Source organism: Solanum stenotomum, chromosome 1 (assembly GCF_019186545.1).
Source record: "Solanum stenotomum isolate F172 chromosome 1, ASM1918654v1, whole genome shotgun sequence".
Taxonomy (NCBI): domain Eukaryota; kingdom Viridiplantae; phylum Streptophyta; class Magnoliopsida; order Solanales; family Solanaceae; genus Solanum; species Solanum stenotomum.
The window spans coordinates 98,995,522-99,015,754 of record NC_064282.1 but is presented as its reverse complement, the minus strand read 5'-3'; the positions used below and the strand labels follow the sequence as shown (position 1 = coordinate 99,015,754).

Here is a 20,233-nt window from a genome sequence, read left to right as displayed (position 1 = left end):
TAGTCATCTAAGAAGGGTTTTTCAAGTTTTCAACGACATGAAATTTTTGTAAAACAAAAATAATAATATTGTGGGTCGAGAAAAGAAAAAATAGGGGATGTGATTAAAATTGTGGAGAATTGAACATTCACCGATAAAGTTGAATTTTAACATAAATGGGAGGGATAATAATGTAATTTCACCAATAAATAAGAAGAGACTGAAATTTGTACATAATCTCATTCGAGAATGCGTTTTATGCCTTATTTTCTCAGCTCTTTCAATTTAGGCATCTAAGAAGGGTTTACAAATCCGAGACCAAACTAACCCGACATTATATATGTAATTTTAAAATTTTATTTTGTACATAAAAATATTTACTTTGATATAATTTTAAAATATTTCTTATACTATTTCATAGCTTTTATCTTTTAATATATTATTTCAAGTTTAAAACTTAGAATTCGGAATGGTCCAATAAAGATTGTAGTTCATAGATGTTGATAATTATAATAAAACTTAAATCAAAATCAAATTGATATTAATGCAAAAAGAAAATTAATTCAACACTAAGAATGACAATAATATTGAATATTTGTTCTTTAGTTTTACATTGGATTAGATATTAAAATACATAATCTAATTTTAATTTTGAGATAAGGGTCTGAAAAATACCCAAACTTTGGTCGGATTTGCTGGTGCGATACTAAACTTTCATGAGGACCTATTACCTCCCTAGACTATTTAATACCGTATTTTAAACAGATATATTTGCCCACGTGGACATAAAAAAGAATGCAAAATTATTAAAAGTAATGTGTCCATGTGAGCACATATATACCTTTAAAATACACTATTAAATAGTTCAAGGGATAAAAAATACGGTATTAAATAGTGTAGGGAGGTAATAGGTCCTTATAAAAGTTTAGTATCGCAACAATAAATCCGACCAAAGTTGGAGTATTTTTCAGACCCTTATCCCTTTAATTTTCCTTAAATATTCAGTAATGTAACTAGTACTTATTAAACTTATTTTAGCATGATTTAATGCTTTTAAATTATGATCATTTTCATTATGACTTTGCAATATTTATTTTATATGATGGTTTCATTATTATTTTTTATTGAATATTTTAGTGTTATTAGTATTCATCTCATATTTTGTATTATTTTCTTATGAAACACCTTAGATAATTGTATTTTGATTGGACTAAAGAAATATTTGGAGCGCAAGTTAATTATATGTTTGTATGCAAACTTTACCGAAAAAATCCGAAAATCTGAAAAAAGAAATCCGAGGTTTATTAGTTTGATTTGATTTATAAATTTAAAAATTCGACACAATGGTTTGGTTTGGTATTTGAAAAACCCGAACCAACTCGAGGTTGAAAAACCCGAAAAGATCCAAATTTTATTAGTTTGGTTTGGTTTGGTTTATAAATTTAAATTTTTTACACAAATGGTTTGGTTTGATATTTAAAAAACCTGAACCAACTAGGTCTTGTACACCCCTAAAACAGGTTTCACAAATCGCATTTCAAATCACAACTATGTTCTTCCCACACTCTTAACACATCTAATCTTCACATTCACCTGTAGTCCCACCCACCCCTATCCTTTACTCCTATGTACATAACCCGAGAAAATAGGTTATTAAAAATTCACTTATTTTTCTAAATACCCAAACAGATAATCATTTAAAGTGGTCCATTGAATATGGCTTGCTGCCTGTCTTGGCCCCTCTTCCACACACGCATCTTTTTTGTTGTATTTTTCCTTATGGGAAAATTACAATTTTTGTCAGTCAAATAAAATTATAATAGTATCAATTATTTGACCGATTTATTTATATTTCTTTTGTTTTTTTACAAATCCCAAGATGAGGATTACAAGTAGGGGCAGAGCTAGCTTAGAGAAAGTAGAATTAATGATGATATGTTGATCTAGTCAAATATGAAAAAATTAATTCACGCAGACGATGATCGACAAGTTGGCAAGCAAGTGTTGAAAAAATATGCACTAAATAGTACGATAGACAATATTATGAAAAAAAATGGGCACAATTATATTTAAAAGCATTGTAAAGTCTAGTACGAGTCCTCTTCTGACTCAATGTGTGCTGTAAGGTCCACATGAATACAGACTTGACTAAAGCAAGTGTGTGTTAATTGAATTTGAATCTAAACATAATTCTTCTTCAAAAGATTTAGTAAAATGATCGAATTGTGGTGAGATGAATATATGATCTCAAGTATTCATAATTAGAGGTTTTAAATTTAAGTTTTGAGTATCATGAAAATATTCTATTAGGAAGCGCTTCTCTTTTAAATAAGACTTATGTGACATGAATTTGAATTAATTTGCACTCTAATACAAATATCAAATACTGAACGAGAAATCCAAAGAAAGCAGTACTCTTAAGAGATCGTTTGGTAGGGTAAGAGATAATAATCTCGGGATAATTAAAATGTAAAATATCTTACGGTTGATTAAAGGTATAAGTTAATTCCCACCATTATAGCGAGATAGCAAATCTCATTGGATATCTCAATCCATAGAATAACTTTATTTATTCCATCTCCAATACGCGACATAAAGCCAAATTAATCCAAATTTCAATATGAATATCAAACGGTAAATGAGAATCAAAATAAAATAGTACTTGAGGAGAAGAGAGTAAGACTTAGGTCGGCTAATACTTGGAAAGAGTTAATTATATTGGTGTAACAACAAATTTTGTGCTTCAAAAACATCCAGCATAATTCCACAAGTGAAGTATGGAAGAGTAAGTAACCTTATCTTTATTTTGTGAAGATATAGAGAAATTATTTCCGATAAATCCTCGACTCAAGAGAAAGACATAGTAATAAAATCCATTTGATGATGAAAAAGTCAATTCTTCAACGCTCATGTAGTCATTATTGTCACTACTTCCATTCCAACTTTCACTACCTTCAATCCAAACTCGAGTATATCAATTATCTCCGATGATGATGATGAGTCTTGAACTACGACTATTTTATCTCCTAATTCATATGAATACTTCAAAGTCCCAAAACTTTTATTGCTATTTGAATCATTCCTACGCACTGACAAATTACACTCTTCTTTCTTAAAAGGTCTTATTAAAGTGAGGTTTAACTGGCCAACATACTTGTCATCTGAGAAACTCCTTTTACAAAACAACTCAATAACAGCATCAACATACCCTCGTATGATATCTTTCTCGGGCACGTAGAAGCAAATCCTAGTATTCCAATCAGGATTCGTCTTGTTCACAAGATCAACTTCCGTGCACCCGCTCCTTCCTGCTATTGAAACCTTCGCGTAAACTTTCATTTCCCCAAAGGTTCGAACATCTATAAGGTCTCTAGCACAATGGATGGTAAAATAGAAATACCTTGCCTCCATATTATTATGAGTTTCGAAAAACTATTCTTTTGAGATATTGCATGAAAAAAATGATCAATTTATAGAGCCTTAGTTACAAATATCAAGATAGTCTAAGGACCACAAGCAGGGGCGGATCGGAGTTACCTTTATAGAAAAGGGAATTATTGATGATATGTTGATCCAGTCAATATGAAAAATTATTCCACGCGGTCGACGATTGATTGACTCAGGAGCGCCTCAACGTAATTCGGGGCCTAAAGCAAAATTTCAATTCAAGGCCTAAAATATAAACAAACTTCGTATATATATTTATTCAAATTTTATTTATATAAGTAATAAGTTGACAAATATTGAATAAAGATAAGAGTTAGAACTATAGAATCTAAAGACTTGATATACCTCATTTTAATATGCTTGAAACTAAAATTTAAAAACAAATAAAAAAGAATTTGTAATGCATTTTGTCCAACACTTTTCACTATTAACTCTTATTTTTAACAAAGTACAAAAGATGTTCAAGTAGGTAAAATAATACTATATTTTTAAAATATTATACTTTTAATCATAGATAATTAATTTTTTCTATAAAATTTTTAACACATAATTCTTTTTTCTTGATAAAAATTTGGGGCCTAAGGCGTAAGCCTTATTTTATAAAACATAGAGCCGCCCTAGATTGACTAGTAAGTGTTAAAGAATTTCGAATTATTAGTAACATAAGACAATATTATGGACAAAAAAAAAATCATATTTTAACACAATTTGTAAATTTCTGACTCAATGGCATGTGTTGTGTAAGGTCCGCAAACACATATAGATACTTGACTTTTTGTTTTTTCGAATTTACTCATTATTCGATATTATAGGGATTTGAATTTATATCGAAAAGGTCTACATGTAACTAGAAGAAAGAAAATAATGAAGAAAACGTAGCAGTTAATAAGAAAAGTAGTGTAAAGTCTAAAAAAAATAATAACAATAATAAAATAATGTAATAATCGAAATACAATAAACAACATATGATAGAGATTCCAAGGGTACGACTAGTACAATGACAGGCACTACCAAGCCTAAATCTTCACAAGACAAGACAACCCTTTATTTTATCCTAATACGCGGCCTCCACTACTCTATCCTATCCTAAATTATGTCTTCAATAAGATGAAGTTACATCATTTCCTGTTTAATTATCTCTCCAAAAGACTTCTATATTAATATATTGTCTCAAGACGTTAAAAACATGTGTATTTTAAGTAAACCATAAAAAGACTAGGTTGATTTGATCAGTTTATAAGTTCACTCAAAACATCATGAAATTAACCACACTTATCCCTCTCTAAAAATAAATCATAACAAATTAACCACACAAAACTTTTCTAGACACTGCTGGGGTTTTAAAGTTAAATGAATTGACAATTCTAAAAATTTGTCCTAAATTTTCTATCTTACTTTGGATTTAACACTATGGAGAATCGAATATTCACTGATAAAGTTAAATTTTAGATAGCTATAATCAATTGAGATACGAAGATTCTCAAAAAAAATAAATGCAATTCATGTTGAGTATAATTTTTTTTAATCTTTTCTTGATATAATAAAAATAATAAATAAAAAAAATTAATATATTTTAAAAATAGTGGACAAATAAAATTAAATGGAAGGGGTAATAAAATAATTTCAACAATAAATAAGAAAGACTGAAACTTACATATAAATCGCATTCGCTGAATACGTTTTATGCTTTATTTCTCAGCCCTTTCTATTTAGGCATCTAAGAAGGGTTTTTTAAGTTTTTAACATCATGACCTTTTTTAAAAAAACAAAAAATAAGATTGTGGATCGAGATAAGAAAAATAGGGTAGGGGGTTAACAATCTGGAGAATCGAACATTCACCGATAAAGTTAAATTTTAGGTGGTAATCAATTGAGATATGAAGATTCTCAAAAAAAAAAAGCAAATAATATTGAATATAAAATGGAAAAAATAATTATATTTTCTTGATATGATAAAAGTAAGGAAATAAATATATTTTAAAAATAGTGGACAAATAAAATTAACAGAAGGGATAATATAATAATTTCAACAATAAATAAGAATAGACTGAAACTTATACATAAATCGCACTCGCCAATGCGTTTTATGCCTTATTTTCTTAGCTCTTTCTATTTAGGCATCTAAGAAGGGTTTTTTAAGTTTTCAACGCTATGACCTTTTTTTAAAAGACAAAATCTAAAATTGTGGGTCGAGAAAAGAAAAATAGGGGAGGGGATTAACAATGTGGAGAATCGAACATTCACCGATAAAGTTAAATTTTAACTTAAACGAAAGAGGTAATAATGTAATTTCAACAATAAATAAGAAGACACTGAAACTTATACATAAATCGCATTCGGCGAATGCGTTTTATGCCTTATTTTCTCAACTCTTTCTATTTAGTCATTTAAGAAGGGTTTTTCAAGTTTTCAACAACATGAAATTTTTTTCAATGTAATTCGGGGCCTGAAGCGAAATTTCAATGCAAGGCCTAAAATATAAACAAACGTCGTATATATATTTATTCAAATTTTATTTCTATAAGTAATAAGTTGACAAATATTGAATAAAGATAAGAGTTAGAACTATAGAATCTAAAGAAGTTCATGACTTGGTATACCCCATTTTAATATACTTGAAACTAAAATTTAAAAACAAATAAAAAAGAATTTGTAATACACTTTGTCCAACACTTTTCACTATTAATTATTATTTTTAACAAAGTACAAAGGATGTTCAAGTAGGTAAAATAATATATTTTTAAAATATTATACTTTTAATCATAAATAATTAATTTTTTCTATAAAACTTTTAATACGTAATTTATTCTTGATAAAAATTTGGGGCGTAAGACGTAAACCTTATTTTATAAAGCATAGAGCCGCCCTAGATTGACTAGTATGTGTTAAAGAATTTGGAATTATTAGTAACATAAGACAATATTATGGACAAAAAAAAATCGTATTTAACACAACTTGTAAATATTTGACTCAATGGCATGTGTTGTGTAAGGTCCACAAACACATATAGTTACTTGACTTTTTGTTTTTTCGAATTTACTCATTATTCGATATCATAGGGATTTGAATTTATATCGAAAAATTCTACATGTAGAAGAAAGAAAATAATGAAGAAAACGTAGCAGTTAATAAGAAAAGAAGTGTCAAGTCTAAAAAAAATTGTGGATTAATTAACAATTTGGAGAATCAAACATTCACCGATAAAGTTGAATTTTAACTTAAACGGAAGGGGTAATAATGTAATTTCAACAATAAATAAGAAGAGACTGAAATTTTTACATAAATCTCATTCGTCGAATGCATTTTATGCCTTATTTTCTTAGCTCTTTCAATTTAGGCATCAAAGAAGGATTTTCCAAGTTTTCAACGCTATGACCTTTTTTTAAAAGTCAAAAATAAAATTGTGGGTCATGAAAATAAAAATAGGGGAGGGGATTAAAATTGTGGAGAATTGATTATTCACCGATAAAGTTGAATTATGACTTAAACGGAAGGGGTAATAATGCAATTTCAATAATAAATAAGAAGAGACTGAAATTTGTACATAAAGCTCGTTCATCTTATATTCTCAGCTCTTTTTATTTAGGCATCTAAGAAGGGGTTTTCAAGTTATTAACGCCATGACTTTTTTTTAAAAGACAACAAATAAAATTGTGGGTCGAGAAAAGAAAAATAAGGGATGGGATTAACAATCTGAAAAATCGAACATTCACTGATAAAGTTGAATTTTAATTTAAACGGAAGGGGTAATAATGTAATTTCAACAATAAATAAGAAGAGACTGAAATTTGTACATAAATCGCATTCGCCAAATGTGTTTTATGTCTTATTTTATCGGCTCTTTCAATTTAGGCATCTAAGAAGGGTTTTCTAAGTTTTCAACGTCATGACCTTTTTTTAAAAGTCAAAAAATAAAATTGTGAGTCGAGAAAAGAAAAATAGGGGAGGGGATTAAAATTGTGGAGAATCAAATATTCACCGATAAAATTGAAGTTTAACTTAAACAGAAGGAGTAATAATGTAAATTCAATAATAAATAAGAAGAGACTGAATTTTGTACATAAATTGCATTCGTTGAATGCATTTTATACCTTATTTTCTCAGCTCTTTCTTTAGGCATTTAAGAAAGGTTTTTCAAGTTTTCAATGCAATGACCTTTTTTAAAAGACAAAAAATAAAATTGTGGGTCGAGAAAAGAAATATAAGGGATGGGATTAACAATCTGGAGAATCGGATATTCACCGATAAAGTTGAATTTTAACTTAAATGGAAGGGGTAATAATGTAATTTTAACAATAAATAAGAAGATTCTGAAATTTGTACATAAATTTTATGCTAAAGACATATTCGTACTGTATCTTATTCCCAATATATTATGACAATGCTTTCTTGGTTTATATTATATATATATATATATATATATTTGATGCCATTAAATCATCATTTCCTCATTATTAATTGTATAAAATGTGGCAGAGTCCCCCTTTCTCTTTTCTCTTTAGTATACTAATCTCTATTCTTTTTTGTCGTTGCATGTGAAACTTGTCCGGGTCCTCACGGACCCTATCCTTACATTTTTCTTTGGGCTATGGAGGCCCAATTCTATTTTATCCAAGTCAGTCTGCCATAAAAATGGAAGAACAGGCTCCGAAGTTGAAAAATATGCGGTAGATTGGAAAATTGGAAAGATCGGGCCAAAGGCCCGCTTTAATACCAAGAATTGTATTTTGTTACTTTGGGCCTAAGCCATTTGTCATTTTAATTGTTATTTATGTGTTAATCTAGGACAGGTGGAAGAATTGGGCCTAAGGCCCAAAGATAAAATATTTTTAGCATGTTAGAATAGGACAGGTACAAATGATTTGATGGGCCAAAGGCCCAAAATTGAAAGTAGACCCAAATACTGGCTCAGGCGGACAAGAAAACCAAATTTGGGCCCAAGTCACTTTCCCTCTTTGCTTTATCGTGTTTGTTTACTTGCCGATATCTGCTACTTAATCTTAAGGTTTCGAACATTCAAACCCCCAGAAGACACCCATTTTGAAATAATCACTTAACTAAATTATTCGTCTCTTACTTGACTTAAAAAATAAATAAGTTTACAAAATACTTCATTTAAATAATATTACAATATTTTTCTACTTCTCCCTTAAAATGGTCTTAACTATAAAATAGTTCAATTTTGCAATTCAAGCTAAGTTAAAATTATTTTAGCCAAATAATTAATTGTCGGATAACTGCGTATTAGCGTGCATTTCGGGTGCTTTCAAACCCTTTCTGAAATACTAATAAGAACCCTGAACCCCTTTTAAAGTTTTCATTAGATTTCTGTTTTAGTCTCTTGGAAACAACAATTTTCTTAATTTTACCTTCAAAATTAAGTGGCGACTGTAAACCAATAGTCTAATTATACTTCTTAAATAAAACATGTACTTCAGTATTTGTCTAGTTCCCTTCAAATTTATTGTTGTAGTATTATTTTTGACCTATATTATTTCTTTGATTTCAATATTACATGTTGTTTTCTGTAGTTATTGTATTATTTATTGTTGCTTCTATTCTCATTTTCATTGTTTTCCGTATGATTTTTTTATCTTTGTGCTACATTTATTTATACACTTGTTTTTTAATATTTTTTTTTCGATTTGAGAATCTATCAAAAATATCATATTTATTGTATATTAATTATTTTACTATAATCAGATAAAAATCAGCTTAAACTAGTATCTTGCCTCTTCTCACTGTCATGAAAATTTCCAGTCGGACCCTTTTCACTACATGGAGAATTATTTTGACTAGTAGGGGAAAGGCTCCGACTACTAGTTGATTTTTTGTGTGCAACCAATGTCCAGTTTTTAGTTGGATTCTCATTTTCAACTTGCAAAACATGCTGCCCAGAATTTTCAGCATCTTCAACATCAGATGTATTCAATATTTTTTGTCCTGAATCAACTCGCGGCGCATCAACCCCAACTCTTGGTGTTCCCCCTGTGTTTTTAGTTGCATTAGACATCAAATTCAGCCCAACTTCTTTTGATTGCACCTCATTAGTAGCAACCTATTGGTTATTGCAATCACCTTTGTTTTCGGTAGTTGTTTGAACACCAATAGTTCTTGTATCAACATCCATTGAGTTTACACGATTCTGCTCGAAAGTGGAAGCAACCAATTGTCGATCTAAAGAAGTAGCTTTACTTTGATCGACATCTACAGTCTTTCTTTTTTCATTTAATATCTCTCTCGCATCGCCTTAATACCTTTCACTACTAGTAGTACCTTTTAAAACACCTTCAATTGTATCATCAATTTGTTTGTTATTTTGATTTTCTTTCGAAATCAAACGACAACTATCTTCATCATGACCTTGGTGCTTACAATAATTGCAATACAAAGGTAGATTATCATATACAATCTCCTGAAAAACCTCGATCAACTTACCAAATTTTCCATCCACCAACTGCAACCTTATACGATTTGGAAGCTTTTCCATTAGATCAAGTATAACATTGACCCTAGCCGTGCTAGGCCTTGACTTGATTTGAGTTGCTTTATCTATAGCTATTGGTTTCCCAACTGCTGATGCTATAGACAACAAAGTAATCAGGAGATAAGTTCGGTAAAAAAATCCAAATCACAGCTAACGTCGTTTCCTCCGTAAGGTTATATCCAATGGACCATGGAAAAACCCTACATTGGTGCTCCTCTCCATTGTAGAGAAGATAATTAGCTGAGTGAGATAAAGTTAGTACATAATCTTCATATAGATCAAACCTCAACAAAATTTGTCTTGGAGCAAGTAAGCCAATTAAACAATTGCCCTTGGTACCAAGATGTTTCGGTAAAATTGACCTTAATACATTCAAATCTGGTGCACCATGGGATAATTTAAACACCACTTCTTGATGTAATCGCTCTTCGATCATAAAGTCTTGTCTTTCCTCCATTGAAAACGTGATAGTAGGTTCTCCATGAATTATTTCGATTGATTTTATAATTGTTTTTGAGTTAATTAGGACAGATTGTTTAGGATTTATAGAATTGGAATTGAAAAGGGTGGCGTATGTGGTGGTTTGGGGGTGGTGGGGTGGGCTGGACAGCCGCGAAAGGAGGCCGTCCAGTGACCGTAGCAGCCATGACTGCTGCCTGCCGACATAGGGTTTGAAAAGTAGTCCCCGTAACGCTAGTTTGAAAATTATTATAAGCTACATTCTTTACTGCTACCAATTTTAGTTATATATTTAAGTCAACAGATTTTAAGGTGGCAATAGGAAAATGGTAATTTTCAAAGTGTGCGATTAACGAGGAATAAACCAAATAAAAAAATAAAGAAAAAAAGATACTTAATTAGATACAAGAGGAGACCCAGACCTACTCATCCACATATGAAGAGAAGCAAATACTTAATTAGAATGCAAGAGGGGACGTCATACGTGCTCATTCACATGAGAAGATACTCAAATACTTAATTAGAACTCAAGATGGGACACCAGACCTACCCATCCACATGAGAAGATACTCAAATACTTAATTAGAAAGGAAGAAAGAAACCAGACATGCTCATCCACATGAGAAAGGACCCAAATACTTAACTAGAACGCAAGAGAGGACATCAGACTTGCTAATCCACATGAGAAGGGACAAATACTTAATTAGAACGTAAGAGATGACACTGGACCTGCTTATCCACATGAAAGAGGACTCAATACTAGGAAAAGAAAGGGAAAAAAATAACAAGAAAGACTTGAGATTTGAAACCAAGCTTAATAGTAAATAGAGAGAAAAACAAAACAAGACATATGTAGAATTTAAACTCCCAATTTTACTTGTAAACATAAATCTAATAGTTATTGCACCATAGTTCTCTTTTAGATTTACACACACATATAAATTTAATTCCAACTTTGAACAATTACAAACACTAATTACTATAATACATGATTTATGAAATCAAGAGCATTGATTCACATGAATCCATATCCTCCACCTAGATAGTTCAAATATAGTTCATGTGGGACATTTTCCATCAACTCGTCTTTAATCTTTCCTTTATCGTGTAAGTAAATCTAGTTGCCTGCTAATGCTGCACCCACTGCAGCCACTGCACCTACTATTGTTGCTCCAATTTGAGCTATACCAATTTTGTTAGTGTAATCCTTTGATGGTGATGAGTCCACAACTATGTGTTTTTCACCTAAAACACTTGAATACATCAAAGTCCCAAAACTTGAACCATTCATAACCACTAAACAAGTATTACATGATTTTGGACATTGAGAATCTAGACTAAGATTTACTTCACCAACATATTTATCGCGTGACAAACTCCTCTTACAAATCAACTCGATTTTAACAGAAATTTTACCTTGTGCTTGTATGATATTCATCTCTGGCACGATGAATTCTAACGTCTTGTTCCACTCAGGATTTATGTTGTTCACAACATCCGGTTCTGTACACTTACTCTTTCCTGCTATTGAAACCTTTGCATAAACTTTCATTTCTCCAAGTTTTCGAACATCTATGAGGTTACTAGCAGAATGAACGGTAAAGTATAAAAATCTTGCCTCCATATTATGAGTTTCAACAATCAAACTTTTTTGTAGCAAAACTTGTTTCTATTCTTTGTAAAAATTGAATGACCTAATATATCAATTAATAAAAACTCCAAAATGAGGACCACAAAACCTAGATAGATATTAATGGTATTTTGGTTGATCAAGTAAACGTTGAAAATTATTATTCCACGCGGTCCATGGATGAAGAGACATTAATGACGAGTCAGCGATTAAGTAAATAAAAATATGTTATATTCTTAATAGTTTAGACTTTAAAATAAAATGGGTGTATATATCAATATGGTATCAAAACAGGCAAATGAATTCAATTTCCCAACCATGCAAAAGATAAAAATATTTTTTCGCATGTTTAACTCATAAAAAAAAACTATACTCACACGTAAGAGACAAATTGTATTGAGATATATAATTGAATAAATATTTTATTTTTTAAAATAAAATCATCACATACTTCGATTATAATTTCGTTTCCATATAATTACATTTGTCCTATGTACTCTTTGCATGAGCTGTAATTAGGTCCACTTGTATAGGGGCTTGACTGGTAAATGTGTGTGAATTTCATCGATCACAATTGTGTCGTAGTTTTAATTAGATATAACACACACATTATTTTACTAATAGAAGACTTAATGTATTTAATCAGTTATAATTATTTATGAATATGATTATTCAATTCTAAAATATAAAGTATAGAAAGGAAGCCATTTGGGTTTTCAAGAATAGTTAATTAGAGGGAATTATTAAGAGTGGCGTTTTTACTTGAAAGGTTTGATTTTTAAAATTCTTAGCATTAAATTTATAATTATATTTTTAAAATTACAGGCTAATTAGATCTTATATCTATGGAGTAATATTTTAACGACTATTCACGTAAAAATCTACATTTACACTATACAACAGCCCAACAAAAACCATAACAATAAATAATTTATTAAATCTTATTTTTTAAAAATCAATTTTAACCAATGTATTTAATATGTAAAGTCAATGTATATTTTAATTATGCATTTATTATGTACTACTTGTTATAAATTGAGTATACATCAGCAACAACTACTATTTTATTATGGCCAAGTGGGTAATTCTTTTTTGGGAAAAATGACAAATATACCCTCCGAACTATCGTAAATGTATGCAGATATATACCCTCCATAATACTATTGGGACATTGGTATGGTGCCCCTGCCATTCAAAAACTAGAACATATATACTATTTATACTAACGGACATACAAGTGTTGTAATCTTATCCACCGACCTGACATTTATTAAATATTGGACTAACGGATAAAATTGCATCACGTGTCCCTATTTAATCTTTTGTTAAAGTGAATAATTATTATTTTCATGCGTAACATCTACACAATTAAAAATACATTCACAAAATGTAGAACCATTAGGTGATATTTGACAAGAAGCTTTATAAATCAGATAAAAAGAAGCTTGTTTGCATTTTTTTAAACAATCATCATTAGCACCAGTGCAAATATTAAAGCCAATCAACTCTCCCAATCATAAATCCCTCATCTGCATTTGTTTAACAAATATATCACAGTCAAACCTTTTTATAACAGTATCGTTCATCTTATAAAAAACATATATTATTATAGCATAATATAAAAAATAGTTTCAAGAAACCACTAATAATTAGTTGTTATTAGTGAAAGTGAATTAGATTAACTCAATATTTCAAAACTAAAAATATTTCACAACACTTCTTATATCAATATATGGGGGAAAAAAAATTAATTAAAATATTAATCAATATTTACATAATTTAAATACAAAAAAGCGAAAACTAATAGCTATTTTGTTTGGACTCTTCAAAAATGTCAACATGTGTGTGTCAGATTCTTTAAAAATAGAGTATTTTTAGAAAATTTGACTCGAATAGGACATCGAAAGTGAAGAGGCTGTGCAACTCAGAATAATAGATAATTTGGGATGGAAAGAGTAATTGTATGTACCTGATATAAAAGCTATAAGGATCAAAAAAGAGTATGTTGATGAGTTTTGCCATTTTGAAAATTGATCAATTAAATTTTTTTTAAAAATTCTAGGATCCTTAATATATATACTATGTTATTGGACAAGAAGATGTTGAAATTTTGGTATATTAATTATTAACTTAATTATATTACCAATTATGTAAATGTAAAATGATTTCTTATATTACTCATTTAATAATTTACTAGTATAAGAAGTCACAAATTATTTGACATAATTATTTTTCCAAACAAAGAGAGGCAAGTATTTGTTTTGTATTTTTGTTAATAGTATATATATAATCCACTCATCCATTTATTCCCTAAATTTTAATTAATTCATCGATCACAAGTTTTAATTAGATATAACACACACATTATTTTACTAATAGAAGATTTAATGTATTTAATCAGTTATAATTATTTATGAATATGATTATTCAATTCTAAAATATAAAGTATAGAAAGGAAGCCATTTGGGTTTTCAAGAATAGTTAGAGGGAACTATTAAGAGTGGCGTTTTTACTTGAAAGGTTTGATTTTTAAAATTCTTAGCATTAAATTTATAATTATATTTTTAAAATTATAGGCTAATTAGATCTAATATCTATGGAGTAATATTTTAACGACTATTCACGTAAAAATCTACATTTACACTATACAACAGCCCAACAAAAACCATAACAATAAATAATTTATTAAATCTTATTTTTTTAGAATCAATTTTAACCAATATATTTAATTTGTAAAGTCAATGTATATTTTAATTATGCATTTATTATGTACTACTTGTTATAAATTGAGTATACATCAGCAACAACTACTATTTTATTATGGCCAAGTGGGTAATTCTTTTTTGGGAAAAATGACAAATATATCCTCCGAACTATCGTAAATGTATGCAGATACCCTCCATCATACTATTGGGATATTGGTATGGTGTTCCTGCCGTCCAAAAACTAGAACAGATATACCATTTATACTAACGGACATACACGTGTCATAATCTTATCCACCGACTCGACATTTATTAAATATTGAACTGACAGATAAGATTGCGATGTGTCCCTATTTAGTCTTCCGTTAGATTGAATTATTATTATTTTTATGTGTAGCATCTACACAATTAAAAATGGTCAAACACATATGCAGACCCTCAAACTTGTCTCTAAATTTCATTTTGGCACTCCAACTCAACCTTGTTCCATTTTAACTCTTCAACTCCAATTTTTATGTTCCATTTTGGCACTTCTTTCCAAAGAATCAACAAAGTGAGATGTGTGTACTTCACATGCCATTATTGTGTGAAAAAATAATGGATGAACATCATTTTTTAAAAAAATAATATTTTTTTTAGAGTTTCTGTACATTATTGTGTGAAAAAATAATTGTCAAAAGTGTGTTGGTTTTCTTTTTTAAACAATTAATTAAATTAAATAACACCACATATTTTTTTTTCTTCATATCTAGTCTATTTGGACTAACTCAAATATCAACTTTCTAATTTTTCATTCAACTAAATACGAGTAAAAAACAAACTCATGTTCATTGCTAATTAATTAATAACACTACAAAAAATATTGAAACTCAATAGACTTCGTTAGGTTGTCGTTGATTTTCTTAAGAAAGAAAATTGACGCACTTTCGTCGGTTATTTTTCACGTAAAAATATAGGAAAACTCTTAAAATGAAATTGTTACTTTTTCTTTTTATAAAAAAAATCAATGATCATCCATCAATTTTAATTTTTTACAATAACTAACGGATGAACGCCGATTTTTAAAATGCAAAATTGCAGTTGAATAACATATATATAGAAATAAAGAAATCATAAATTAGTATTTTGTGTTAAATGGTACATAAAAGAAATAGAGTTGAAGGGTGATTTTTTATTATTTTTTTAAAAAATACTTTTATGTCTTTCACTCTCTTAGAGAAAGTGTGATGCACACACTCTGTCATATCACTTAGAAGTGCCAAAATGGAACATAAAAATTGGAGTTGAAGGGTTAAAATGAAACGAAGTTGAGTTGGAGTGCCAAAATGAAATTTAGGAACAAGTTTAAGGGTCTGTATATGTGTTTGGCCATTAAAAATACATTCACAAAATGTAGAACCATGAGGTGATATTTGACATGAAGCTTTATAAATACGGAAAAGCGAAAACTAATAGCTATTTTGTTCGGACTCTTCAAAAATGTCAACATGCGTGTGTCAGATTCTTTAAAAGTACAGTATTTTAGAAAATCTGACTCGAATAGAACATCGAAAGTGAAGAGTCTGTGAAACTCAGAATAACAAATAATTTGGGATGGAAAGAGTAATTGTATGTACCTGATATAAAAGCTATAAGGATGGCAAAAAAGAGTATGTTGATGAGTTTTGCCATTTTGAAAATTGATCAATTAAATTTACAAAAAAAATTCTAGGATCCTTAATATATATACTATGTTATTGGACAAGAAGATGTTGAAATTTTGGTATATTAATTATTAACTTAATTATATTACCAATTATGTAAGTGTAAAATGATTTCTTATATTACTCATTTAATAATTTACTAGTATAAGAAGTCACAAATTATTTGACATAATTATTTTTCCAAACAAAGAGAGGCAAGTATTTGTTTTGTATTTTTGTTAATAGTATATATATAATCCACTCATCCAGTTTTTCCCTAAATTTTAATTAATTCATTCATTTTAATAATTTGTTCAAGCATCTATTAAAATTTGTGTTTTCTTTATTAGGTATATGTATAATATATCAAATTAGGGGGAAAAATCATGGATCAATTTAACCTATATACAATTCAATTTGTAGATGAATTAAATTGGATATGTTAAAATAATCAAATTACTATATCCGTCCAAATTTAAATAAATTACACAAATCATTTTCATGAATTAATTTTGTTACCCCTAACCAAAAAATATTGTCCAAATATAAGGCTCTCTTTGCACTTGTTGGCCACTTACTCTTTTTCATTTTTTTTCTTTGATATATGTATTATTTTATTACTAATAAAAAAAAACAAATAATAGTCCAAACATCTGGTCAACTTATGTTGTAATGTCCCTAAACTAAAACCATAAATAAGTATTTAACATAAAGTAGGTGGCTTACAAGCATTTCTATCATAATCTGATTAATTAGTCATTATATAAAATACATCTCAAGTTGACTTTTGAAATATTTAACAAACAAAAAAAAGTCAAGACATTATATTTTCTATTTTAATCCTCAACTAAAAACCTTTGTGTCAAAAAAAAAAAGTTAACAAAGAATAATTGTCACCTAGATGATCTTCTCTTCTTTGTGCAATAGAGTTTCACACCTTTTATCAATTTTTTCAGCTATCGAGAGATTCCGACTTATAAAGTTGGTCCTCTTTCATATCGAGCTATTGAAGCAGCATGTCGTGCTATAAATTCATTATGTTATGAGAGGATATGATTTCAAAGAAATGATAAGATATGGGTAAGAGTTCTTGCAGATATTCGTGTTATCAGGAGTTTTTTCATACCTTAGTTGAGTCTTAACGTCCCTTCAACATTCCTAGTCATCTTGTCTTGTTTTCGCCACCATAATGGACTGATTTTCCTATATATTAACCTAGTTGATTTATTACTAGTTGCTTCTTTGCTTTGTTCATCTTGATATTCTGTAGTTATTATATATTTCTTTCAGTCCTGTTTTGATTACACTTCTTTTGAGCCAAGAGTCTAAAAAAAACAATCTTTCTACCTCACAAAAGTAAAGATATATAAGGTCTGCACACATCCTACTCTCCCTAAACTCCACTTATGAAATTATACTAAACACAACAATGAACTGAATGTCCTAATTGATCGTGATTCGACATTAGAAGTATATTGACTTTCTTGTCCTAGGTGTTTTAGAGCACAAGATGGCACAAAACCAAACCACATTTGTGAATCAAAAGCTAGTGTTTTTGGGGAATTCTAAAGAGAAATATGATTTGGTGGACTTGTTGAGATCAGAAGCAATGTTATTGGGAAAGGGAACATTTGGAAGTAGCTACAAGGCAGAATTGGAAAATGGGAAAACTGTATTTGTTAAGAGGTTAAAAGATTGTTGTTTGGTTCAAGAGGAATTCAAGAAAAAGATTCAAGAATTGGCAAAATTGAGTAATCATCATGAGAGTTTGCTTCCTCTAAGAGCTTATTATTATTCAAAAGATGAGAAGCTTCTTGTATTTGATCATATGCCTATGAGTAGCTTGGCTTCCCTTTTGCATAGTAAGTCATCTAATTCCCTTTATTCTCTTTGGAAAGAACTAGTAGTTTTGTATTTCAACTCATTTTTTTGGTCTAAGATAATAATTTGAATGTCGAGATCAGGGGATTTTATCCAATCCCATGTCCTATGCAGATAAACCAACTTTTATTTTACCAAGAAACACTAAGAATCTCTTTAAGATCAATGAGAAAACGTATAATACTGTCAACTATTTCACATTGGTTGAAGGAATGAAATATTGTCTGCTTATATGATTTTGGACGATTCTTATCTCATAAAGCTGTCTGAAAATTAAGCTAGATTCAACGTGCATTTTCTTCTCATGATATTGAAATCAAACTCAAAGTTTATTCTTAGTTTACTTAATATCACCCCCAGCCCCATCACTTCTCTTTATGTTATTCAGACTCTAGATGTTAAAGACTAGGCGTCAGGTGGTGTGAAGTATCCCATATTGAGTAAGAGAATGAGTTATTAACTTATCCTACTAGACAATCTTTTGTTGATGAGCTAACCTTTTAAAGTTGAGTTAAGTTCAAGGTATCTTTTCTTCACAAATACTGTTATTTATATATAAAATATAATCTTAGAAGATTTCTACATAACTAGTAACTAGTAAAGCATGCATCAATTTTATTGTTACATCTTTCTTACTACATTCTTGACAACCAACCTTGTTCCTTAATGTTCCTTCACCTTACATTATTGTTGGATTAACTATTGTCATGTTACATAGTAAATGGAGAGACTAAGAGATCCCAACTCACATGGAAAGTGAGAACTCGAATCGCTTATGGAGTCGCTCGTGGCCTCGAATTTCTCCATGCTCAAGGTCCTAGCGTTTTTCATGGTAACATAAGGTCATCCAATGTTCTACTCACCAATTCTTTTGATGCTCGTCTCTCAGATCATGGATTATTTAGACTTTTCATGTCAAACCCTACATTATCCCTCAACGGGGGTTATCAGGCACCAGAAGTGGGATATGCCTACGACATTTCTAAAAAATCAGATGTTTACAGCTTTGGTGTCCTGTTGTTGGAAATACTGACTGGTAATGCCCCGTTAGATGCCATTGACAAGAACAAAGGGATTGATTTGCCTAGTTGGGTTCGAATAATGTTTCAAGAAAAGCCTATTATTGATGTTTTTGACAAGAATATGGTGCAAAATTACCAAGAATTTGGAGATCAAATAGTTCAATTGTTAGAACTAGCAATTTGTTGCACTTTCAAGAATCCTACTAAAAGGCCCTCAATAATCGCAGTGGCTAATCAAATAAAAAGGACATGTAATTTTAAATCATGATAATTTGTACTTTCTAAAATAATTTAACCCATCTAATTGTAATAGTTTATAATATAATCTATGTATAATATATACATAGTTATTGGCATATCAGCTAAATTATTTGTAAAAATTAAAGATTATGATTATTTTTTATGTAGTATTTGTTTGGGTTATACATTATCACATTTAAGGATAAAAAATAAAAAGCTTTTCGGTAATTCGATAGAGATGACTCATTTGTAGCTTATCGAAGACATGTTTTAAATAGAAAAATATAAAGGTCGAAGATTAGGGTTGAATGGTAGTATGTACTTCAGTATTTGTCTAGTTCCCTTCTAATTTATTGTTTTATTTCTTCGATTTCAATATTACATGTTGTTTTCTGTAGTTATTGTATTATTTATTGTTGCTTCTATTCTCATTTTCATGGTTTTCAGTATGATTTTTTTCTTTTACTATTGTACTACATTATTGATACACTTGTTTTTTAATATTTTCTTTTTTGAATTGAGAATCTATCAAAAATATCATAATTATTGTATATAAATTATTTTAATATAATCAGATAAAAATCAGCTTAAACATGTCTAAAGTCAATTACTTACATTATAAGTAAAGACAAATAAAGTAATCAAGAAATGGAGACGTGCATCCCTCGAAATTTTAATTTTAATTATATTTTGAGCTATAA

General features: G+C 29.4%; 2 protein-coding genes across 2 annotated transcripts; one reads left to right on the top strand and one right to left on the bottom strand.

Moving 5' to 3' along the window:
- Window positions 1-2,886: 2,886 nt before the first annotated feature.
- On the bottom strand, window positions 2,887-3,390 carry LOC125860334 (uncharacterized). Its single transcript, XM_049540277.1, has one exon. It carries the CDS (start codon window positions 3,388-3,390, stop codon window positions 2,887-2,889), a length of 504 nt encoding a protein of 167 aa, XP_049396234.1.
- Window positions 3,391-17,899: 14,509 nt separating this feature from the next.
- Window positions 17,900-19,984, top strand: LOC125860329 (probable inactive receptor kinase At1g48480). Its single transcript, XM_049540266.1, has 3 exons — window positions 17,900-18,251; window positions 18,989-19,543; window positions 19,980-19,984. The coding sequence occupies exons 1-3, from the start codon at window positions 17,900-17,902 to the stop codon at window positions 19,982-19,984; spliced, it is 912 nt and encodes a 303-aa protein (XP_049396223.1).
- Window positions 19,985-20,233: the final 249 nt, after the last annotated feature.

Excerpts from the sequence above, each read along its gene's own strand:
- LOC125860329 (XM_049540266.1), top strand. The coding sequence starts at position 17,900 with ATGGCACAAAACCAAACCACATTTGTGAATCAAAAGCTAGTGTTTTTG. Across the intron at positions 18,252-18,988 it reads CTTGGCTTCCCTTTTGCATA|TAAATGGAGAGACTAAGAGA; the intron begins GTAAGTCATCTA and ends CATGTTACATAG.
- LOC125860334 (XM_049540277.1), bottom strand. The coding sequence starts at position 3,390 with ATGGAGGCAAGGTATTTCTATTTTACCATCCATTGTGCTAGAGACCTT.